Source organism: Arachis hypogaea, chromosome 20, assembly GCF_003086295.3.
Source record: "Arachis hypogaea cultivar Tifrunner chromosome 20, arahy.Tifrunner.gnm2.J5K5, whole genome shotgun sequence".
Taxonomy (NCBI): Eukaryota; Viridiplantae; Streptophyta; class Magnoliopsida; order Fabales; family Fabaceae; genus Arachis; species Arachis hypogaea.
In genome coordinates this window covers 110,747,947-110,757,559 of record NC_092055.1, presented here as the reverse complement: position 1 = coordinate 110,757,559, position 9,613 = coordinate 110,747,947, and the positions used below count along the sequence as shown (strand labels likewise).

Here is a 9,613-nt window from a genome sequence, read left to right as displayed (position 1 = left end):
TTAATAGATTTTCTTTGTTCAAGAGAGTTGAGAATTTCTTACTATTGCTAATTAAGAAATTCTTAGGTTTCATTGTATCCTGGGAGAGTATTGTCATCAACCCTATAGCAACTAAGTATGGGGACAAATATCTCTCTAAAGAAAGCGATCTAATCGTGCCTTGAAACCACTACATAAATATAAGATTTTGTCATCTTCTCATACTCATATACCCAACAATTTTAGAGAGATATTACTTGAAGATGGCACAAGATCAAAACACTACGTTCAAGGTCATGAATCAAGAGTTTGTCAAATTAGATCGCTTTGATGGAACGAACTTCAACCGTTGGAAAGACAAGATGATGTTTCTTCTTTCGATTCTCAATCTTACATATGTGATTGACCCAAAGGCTATATCAATTGCCAATGCTGCTGGAAATTCTACACTGAAAGAGGAAGAAAAGATTGTTCAATTGAAGAAGAAACGTGATGGAGATACTATTGCATGTCAAGGTCACATGTTAATTCAATCACCATTGGAGATTTGAAAATCTTTGGAAGAAAAGTACAATACTAAACGACAAGGAACAGATAAGTTTACTATGATGAAATATTTTGAATTTATTATGAATGATATTATGGATCAAATTCATGAATTACAAATCCTTGTAAGTAGATCTCGTGATCTACAAGTGGTGATCCTTGAATCATTACACGGTGAAGAATATTTTTCTAATGAATTTGATCACTTTTGTGAATTACATGGTATTGTGCATGAATCTTCCGCTCCATATACTCCGCAACAAAAATGGTTTGACGGAAAAGAAACACCGTACCTTAGTGGATATGGTTAATTCAATGTTACTAAATGCAAAATTGCCTTACAATTTGTGGGTTGAAGTATTATTGATATCATGTCATATCCATAATAAGATACCATCAAGACATGAAAAGGTTTTTCCTTATGAAATTTGGAAAGGAAGAAAACCTAATTTAAATTATCTTAAAGTGTGGGGGTGTTTAGCCTTTTATCGAGTTCCTGATCAAAAGAGAACCAAATTGAGGCCAAGAGCCATAAAAGGCACTTTTATAGGATATGCTCAAAATTTTAAAGCATATAAACATTAGACTTAGTGTCTAATGTAGTTGTTGAATCAAGAGAGGTAGAATTTATTGAAAATAAATTTATCAATTATTCAACTTCTAATTCAGAATATCCCCAAAATGATACTAATGTTCCACAAGAAATATATATGGAGTAACCGGAAAGCTATGTGCTACCCAAAAATGAAAAGAAAGTTCTTTGTATGGGCTAAAACAAGCGCCTAAATAATGGCATGATAAGTTTGATTCAGTAGTGTTATCAAATGGTTTCTCACATAATAGTGCGGATAAATGTATTTACTCAAAATTTACTAAAGATTATGGAGTAATCATTTGTTTATATGTTGATGATATGTTAATCATCGGAACAAATTTAGAAGAAATTCATATAACGAAGGAGTATCTAACTTCTAAATTCAAGATGAAGGATTTGAATGAAGTTGATACAATATTAGGCATAAAGATGCATAAGAATGAAGTTGGCTTTACTTTAAGTCAATCTCATTATATTAAAAAGGTATTGGAAAAGTTTGATCATCTCACAATTAAAGAATCCAATATGCCGTATGATCCTAATCTTAAATTAGAAGGAAACATGGGAAGACCTATAGCACAATTAGAATATGCTAGTGCTGAAGTTTAATGTATGCAATGCATTGTACTAGATCTGATATAGCATTTGCTGTGTGCAAATTATCAAGGTTTACAGGAAAGCCTAGCAATCAACATTGGAAAGCTATAACAAGAGTTCTTGGTTATCTCAAGAAAACCATAAACTTAGGATTACATTATAGTGATTATCCCGCAGTTTTAGAAGGTTATTCCGACGCAAGTTGGATTACAAATCTTAGTGACAACAAATCCACTTCAGGATGGATTTTCACCATAGGTGGTGGAGCAATAAGTTGGGCCTCAAAGAAACAAACATGTATTACACATTCTACTATGGAGGCTGAGTTTGTAGCTTTATCAGCCGCAGGTAAAGAAGCGGAATGGTTAAGAAATTTGTTATATGATATAAAGCTGTGGCCACAGCAGACGACAGCCATTTCAATCTTCTGTGATAGTGAATCAACCATGTCTCGAGCATATAATAAGGTTTATAATGGAAAGTCTAGACATATAAGTTTGAGACATGAATTTGTGAGGCAACTAATAGTTGATGGTGTAATTACCATTACTTATGTAAGATCTCAAGGAAATTTAGCAGATCCTTTGACTAAAGGTTTGTCACGAGATAAAATCAAAGAAACTACTGCTAAAATGGGATTAAAACCTATTATTGCTAAATGATGGGAACCCAACCTTATTCTAGTAGACCACTAGTTTCAAGGTTTAATGGGTAATAACAAGTTATTTAGCAATTGGAGCACTAAGATATAGGATTTAGTGCTATATATAATAAATTAGGAGGGTGAGTTTAAACTCTTAATGGAATGATAATATTATCTATCAAAAGATTCCACCTATATGAATATAAGAGTGGTGCCACTCTAATCGAGAATTTTAGAGGTTTTATTCTCGTAAATATTCATGAAACCAGGATGAGCACAATGCCATATAAGTGCTTAAAATTGTAAACTCTTGAACTTGGAGGATATAAGTAATGTGTGTGATTTTTGGTACTAGCATATGGAGTATATGTTTAATCGATTAGACACCTATTACTTCGTTAGAACTTTAAAATTTACACTAAAAGAATGTTTAATCTTAGTGACACATTCTTTATGCATATACTTGTATAATATTTAAATTTTGTAAATAGTGGGGGATTGAAGGGTATTTACAAATTTGATTAATTAATATTATTAATATTATTGATATTATTATTAATATTATTAATATTAATAAACGGTTACTAACCGTTTAGTACCATTTGGTTGAAGGGACACAACCTTTTAAGGATTGTGTATGTTCAAAACATTGTGTCTATTGGCTAAAAGGACACAACTCTTTAAGAGTTGTGTATGTTCAAAATATTGTATCTATTGGCAATAGAAAAGACACAACCATTTGTATACGTAACTAATCATAATTGCTATGTGCAATATGTATAAATAAGTCCTTGTTCACTATTTCAGATATGACGTACTAAGTGTACAATTTACTCAAACATTAAGAAATTTTCTTTGTTCAAGAGAGTTGAGAATTTCTTACTATTGCTAATTAAGAAATTCTTAGGTTTCATTGTATCCTGGGAGAGTATTGTCATCAACCCTATAGCAACTAAGTGTGGGGACAAATATCTCTCTAAAGAAAGTGATCTAATCGTGCCTTGAAGCCACTACATAAATATAAGATTTTGTCATCTTCTCATACTCATATACCCAACAATTTCTAATCTTACAGTAACTTTCAATACACGTTCAAAACTAACAGTCATCTTCTCCGGTCCTCACCTCACGTCATTAAATTCCTCGCCGGCCATACCGACGCCGTCACATCCTCCCACCAACACCGTCCTCACTTTTGCCGGTTAGCCCGACGCGCCTCGCCCTCCGACACTCAACCTAACGTTGCTGTCGCTTTTCTCGCGCCTCTCTTCTAAACCGGCTTTGCTTTCTCCCATTCCTTCAAGCTTCTTCTCACCGATGATACCACTATGCTTTTCTTCTTTGGATCTAAACATGGTTAGCTTCTTTCAAATTTGAGCCCTATGCTTCACGCACAGTGCCACTTTCGTCATACCTAGTCCTTCAAAACTATGTTTCACTACAATAATTGTTTCTTCTGTTTATTATTATTCATCTTTTATTTTAATGGTCGATTTAGGATGGTTATTTTAGTAGGTATACGAATGGTTATTCTAATTTTTATATAGATGATTATTTTAATTGGATTGAGTTTAGTTATATATAATTAAAATATGTTAGATGTTTCATTCATTAGTTATGCGGATGATTATTTTTATCCTTAAGTGGATGGTTATTTTTACTAAGGATAAGTGGCGTGTGACAAGTCAAGTAGCGACGGTGAAATGAGATGATTATTAATGAAGGTATAGTGGCCGCCGATTGAAAAAGAAATGAATTTAAAATTAAAGTGAAATGCTTTAGTAAATTAGAAATTTCAGATAGTTATTTTTTTGAAATAACTAATTGAATTTTTTAAAAATTTAAAATTAAAAAATTTAAAATTTGATGTGAAATAATTGAATAAAAATTTTTAAATTTATTATTTATTTTTATTGAACTAAATAACCAATCTATTATACATATTGTCAAAATTTTTCATTGCCCTAACGCATTCTAAACAAATTCCTATATTATGCTGCAACAAAAGGTAGCACGTTGTTGTAGAAAACAAAAGGGGCTATTATTCCCCACGATTACAATTGTGACTTTCATTAAGTTTCCTTTCGATCCATTTGATGAATATCTGAAAGAAAGATCTGTAGGCTCAAAAGTATTTAAGATGCCTCTTTTGCAATCCTACTACAATCTTGGAGGATATATATATATATATATATATATATATATATATATATATATATATATATATATGGCACATGTTTAAACTTTTTTCCTTCAAACAACGTACACATACATTATCGTAATATCGTTAGCCATATTAGTCAAAAGCCTAGTATAATCTTTTAGAAAGAGTCATTAAGTGGTAACCACGTAAATGTTTTTACTCTTTGCGAACATCTGTTCAACTAAAAAAGCAAAATAATATTCTCGGTATTAAAATTTATGTTGACAAATAAATTTATATTCTCTTTATAGAGCATTTAATTTCTGGTAAACAATCATCTGTAAGGTTTCTTATTAAAATTTAGTTAATATATGTTTGTCAGACAAATATTAAGATAATTAGTAGTAGAAATTTTTAAAATTTTCAATTTAATAAATATATTATAAATTTAAATTTATATGTTTTTGATTATTAATTGATAAACCTTAATTAGACCCTTCTTATTATTACAAAGGATTTAGTTAACAAATATTTTTATTAAATTTTTTAATTTATAATATTAACATGTGTTGTTAAGATACAAACTATTCTTAAACATTTAATAAATATAAAATAAAAATTTGATTCAAATTAAATTAAGGTCAACCTAAAGCTCGAGGAATCAAGACAATATAGCTTACTCAATAGTCAATACTAATAAAATAAAATGCTGAAAATTCAACACCGCGTATAACAATTTTGCTATTAACTAATTAAATTAGACTGAGAGAATGAAAGATCCCAAACAAGACACATCTCGTTAGAAAATTTGTGCTGTTTAGGTGCGTCAAGGATTGACGAGCGGAGAGCCAAAGCTCGAAAGAAATGTAGAGAACAAAAAGCGCGCGCCGGCTTGTGAGTTGAACTAGAACTTAGAAGAGTCGAGCCAAAATTGAATAAACGTTCAAGCTGAGAGTGAGAGCCGAAATTGAATGTAACGCCTTATATAAATAAACTAAAACTAAATTAATGGTAGAGCCGTAGAGGGAAGAGGAAAAATGAGTGAAATGAAACGAAAAGAAAAGAAAAGAAAAAGATAGAGAAGAAGTGTGGGGTGTGTGTGTGACTGTGTGAGTGTGAGGCTGAAGGAAAAGGCTGTCAGCCAGGTCATCCTATCCATCTTTTCTCGTGGTTGAAATGATTCCCTCTCTCTCTCTACTCTATTTCTTATTTTTTAAATTTTCAATTATGAGTTTTAAATTTTCAATTTGGGTCTCAATTTTCATTTTTCAATTTTCAATTTTCAAGTGTACACACTCACACGCACGCACATACACACAACTACCCGCACCCTAGTATATATACCTATCTATTTCTGTCTTCATTTTTCTCTCTATTCTGATACTGCGTCTCCGTTTACAGAAGAGAGCGAGGTCATCGTCATCCTCTCCTCCTTCTTCTTCTTCTTCTTCTCGGACGCCTTTTCTCTTCTCTCAAGGTATTAATTTCATTTCATGTGTCTCTTACCTTTGTCTGTTTCAGTTCTGGTTAATTTTGCTTACTAAGCTGTAGATAGTAGCTTCTATGCACAAGATGCTTCATTTTTTGCGATTTTCTTTTCTTAATCGGTAGATTTGTTTCGGGATTCTCTTGTTTATTGCTAATCGCGATTATTTTGAATTGATCTACTTAACCGAAGTGAAATCGGACTGTGGAAGAGACCTAGTAGATCTAGAAATTGTGCTATGTTTAACTGTATATAGCATGCTGATGACTCTGATTCCGATCTTCTACTGTGGAGATCTAAGATCTGGTTGAACTTGACTGATTTTATTTAATGTGCATAGCTTGTGTGTTTATTTTTCGTTTTTCTTGTTGTCTTGACTGTTCGCCGGCCTTATTGTCTGATCAAATTTTTCTTCTGATCTGGTTGCTGGACGGCCTTTTGTTTGATAGAGTATCGTTTAGGTAGTTATGGCTTTCCAGCGTAACAGTGGTATTCACGAGTTGAAGCTATTTTATGTCCAAATCGTTAAGCTTAGCATTACAACATCCAACATTTTCTGTTAGGGTTGTATTCATTAAATTTCTGCAGTTTTTCGTTAAAATTTTAAATGAATGTCTCCTTTGAACTCTACATTTCTTGGCCCCTATTTTTCTTTGAAAACTGTAGCTCATATGTAATTTATGGTGTAGTTTGTATAATACTGCACTCTATTGTTTCCATGCTCTCCCATTTATATTTGTAAGACAATTAATTTTGTTATATTGTATAGAAGTGAATGTGTTTGAAAGAAAGCTAATATTTAATCGGTGTAGCAGTATATAAAAGATGGCAGATGGTGAGGATATTCAGCCCCTTGTCTGTGACAATGGAACTGGAATGGTGAAGGTTAGTACCCAGTAGTTTTTTTATGATTGCATCTGTATGTGTCTTGGATTCTTTAATGAATTAGTTATTTTAATCTCATCTGCACAGGCAGGATTTGCCGGTGATGATGCACCCAGGGCTGTGTTTCCCAGTATAGTTGGCCGACCTCGCCACACTGGTGTTATGGTTGGAATGGGTCAAAAGGATGCCTATGTAGGTGATGAAGCCCAATCCAAAAGAGGTATTCTTACTCTCAAATATCCCATTGAGCATGGTATAGTCAGCAACTGGGATGACATGGAAAAGATCTGGCATCATACATTCTACAATGAATTGCGTGTTGCTCCTGAGGAGCACCCTGTGCTTCTAACGGAGGCTCCTCTCAACCCAAAGGCCAACAGAGAAAAGATGACCCAAATCATGTTTGAGACCTTCAATGTTCCCGCCATGTATGTAGCCATCCAAGCTGTTCTCTCCCTCTATGCAAGTGGTCGCACAACTGGTTTGTATTTCTAGAAATCTGTCTTGGTTAATTTGTTTTTCATCACATGATTATGTGCCTCAATCAAATCCTCCAAACAGGTATTGTTTTGGACTCTGGTGATGGTGTGAGTCACACTGTGCCAATCTATGAGGGGTATGCACTTCCACATGCCATCCTTCGATTGGATCTTGCAGGGCGTGATTTAACTGACTCTCTGATGAAGATCCTCACCGAGAGAGGGTACATGTTCACCACCTCAGCTGAACGGGAAATTGTCCGAGACATAAAGGAGAAGCTTGCATATGTTGCCTTGGATTATGAGCAAGAACTTGAGACTGCAAAGAGCAGTTCTTCAGTGGAGAAAAACTATGAGCTTCCTGATGGACAAGTTATCACAATTGGAGCCGAGAGGTTCCGTTGTCCGGAAGTCCTTTTCCAGCCATCTATGATTGGAATGGAAGCTGCTGGTATTCATGAAACCACCTACAACTCTATCATGAAGTGTGATGTTGATATCAGGAAGGATCTGTATGGCAACATTGTTCTTAGTGGTGGGTCTACGATGTTCCCTGGTATTGCTGACCGTATGAGCAAAGAGATCACTGCGCTTGCTCCTAGCAGCATGAAGATTAAGGTTGTGGCTCCACCAGAGAGGAAGTACAGTGTCTGGATCGGAGGATCCATCCTTGCATCACTCAGCACCTTCCAACAAGTAATTTATTTTTTATCTTATTCTTTTTTTTTAAAGTCAACTTTACACTTTTTTTTATGCCTATTGCCCTGTAGATTGAACTCTAAAATGAGGTTTGATATTTGCAGATGTGGATATCAAAGGGTGAATATGATGAGTCTGGCCCATCCATTGTCCACAGGAAATGCTTCTAAGTTAAAGCCAAACTTCAATGGTGAGTTATTTTTAATGCTTGTGGTTGCTTTTTCGTGTCTGTGTCAGGTTATGTGAACTATGTTGCCATAGATATGAGGCGAGATAGAATTGATTGTTGGAGGGCTATATTCTGATCTTGGTGTATCATGTTTTTATGTGCAACCCCTCTTGATATGGCGGGCAGAGTTGGCCGGAGGCATTTCTTGCCTTGGACTTAATGGATGTGTTTAAGTAGGTTGTCTGTATCAAGGGAAATTATTGTCATGCTTATTTTATTGCCTTTTTCCCCTCAAAAGTTTTACATTTGAAGGTTTTTGGTCATGGGAACATTTATGTCTATAGTTAATGTATCTTAATGATCTTGAGATTTTTATAATATTGCTAAGTGCACGCTGAAATATCCACGCTGGATTTTATACAATATATATTCTCGCTTGATAATATTTTTACCAGTACTTGAATAAGAAGCGAAATTGGATGGGGAAATAAAAATTACGGGAAATTCAAATGAAAGGTCCAATAAAAGCTACGGCATGACGTTTAAACTAGCAGTTAAAAAAATTATATAGAATTGAATCAATTATTCTAATTAATTAAAATACTCAATTTCATTTGAACCTGAATTATAGTAAGAAATAACAGAGTCAAAAAAAGAGAGTAAGAAATGACACAACTGAACCGAAACTTGTTAACCCCAGTTTGCGTCTTGCGAAGAGTCTCATGCCTACTAGTAGTCAAGGATTTTTTTTTTTTTACCAAAGATATGAAGACTCGAACTGGCAACTTCTTAATTGAGTATGAGAAGTCTATGCCATTTGAATTATTACTGACAACTTTTTAATTGAGTATGGGAAGTCTATGCCATTTGAATTATTATTCATTGGCTAGTAGTCAAGGATTTGGCTGATAATAAAAATTTAAAAGTTTTGTATAAATTTTAAATTCTAATAGTATAAAAATAAAATGTTAAATATTTAAAGTTGGTCAAATATTAGTTAAAAATAATAAATTTTATTGGTAATGTGTTATTATTCTAAGAAAATAAGAGAAATCGATCCTTGATTAAGTCCTTGATATCTTCAAAGTTTGGATACACATGTGCATCTGTATTAATTAGATTAGTACAACAAAAGTTATGTTTGATTTTTTTTATTAAATTTGACAGACTCAAGTGAACATAAAAAATTGATATATTTATATTTTGAAAAAGTGAATTAATTAGATCAGTACAACAGGAGTTACGTTTGATTTTTTTTATTAAATTTAACAGACTCAAGTGAACATAAAAGATTGATATATTTATATTTTGAAAAAATGAAGAACTTAAATATATTTTTAAATTATTAAATATTTAAATATTCACAAATTACAAGATCACTCTTATTTATCC

The 9,613-nt window shown here is 33.1% G+C and overlaps 2 protein-coding genes across 2 annotated transcripts; both read left to right on the top strand.

Annotated features, from left to right (window-relative positions):
• The first annotated feature begins 1,728 nt into the window (after positions 1–1,728).
• On the top strand, positions 1,729–3,181 carry LOC140183149 (secreted RxLR effector protein 161-like). The gene is made up of 2 exons (XM_072231170.1): positions 1,729–2,311; positions 3,168–3,181. Exons 1-2 carry the CDS (start codon positions 1,729–1,731, stop codon positions 3,179–3,181), a joined length of 597 nt encoding a protein of 198 aa, XP_072087271.1.
• A 2,094-nt stretch (positions 3,182–5,275) lies between these two features.
• Positions 5,276–8,621, top strand: LOC112783800 (actin-7). The gene is made up of 5 exons (XM_025826875.3): positions 5,276–5,980; positions 6,805–6,874; positions 6,962–7,355; positions 7,436–8,049; positions 8,157–8,621. Exons 2-5 carry the CDS (start codon positions 6,815–6,817, stop codon positions 8,220–8,222), a joined length of 1,134 nt encoding a protein of 377 aa, XP_025682660.1. The 5' UTR covers positions 5,276–5,980; positions 6,805–6,814; the 3' UTR covers positions 8,223–8,621.
• The last annotated feature ends 992 nt before the right edge of the window (positions 8,622–9,613 follow it).

What these genes read in the sequence shown, in the direction of transcription:
- LOC140183149 (XM_072231170.1), top strand. Translation starts at nt 1,729, where the DNA reads ATGTATGCAATGCATTGTACTAGATCTGATATAGCATTTGCTGTGTGC.
- LOC112783800 (XM_025826875.3), top strand. Translation starts at nt 6,815, where the DNA reads ATGGCAGATGGTGAGGATATTCAGCCCCTTGTCTGTGACAATGGAACT. An exon ending in ATGGAACTGGAATGGTGAAG is followed by an intron (nt 6,875 to 6,961) that starts GTTAGTACCCAG and finishes TCATCTGCACAG; the next exon opens with GCAGGATTTGCCGGTGATGA. An exon ending in TGCAAGTGGTCGCACAACTG is followed by an intron (nt 7,356 to 7,435) that starts GTTTGTATTTCT and finishes TCCTCCAAACAG; the next exon opens with GTATTGTTTTGGACTCTGGT.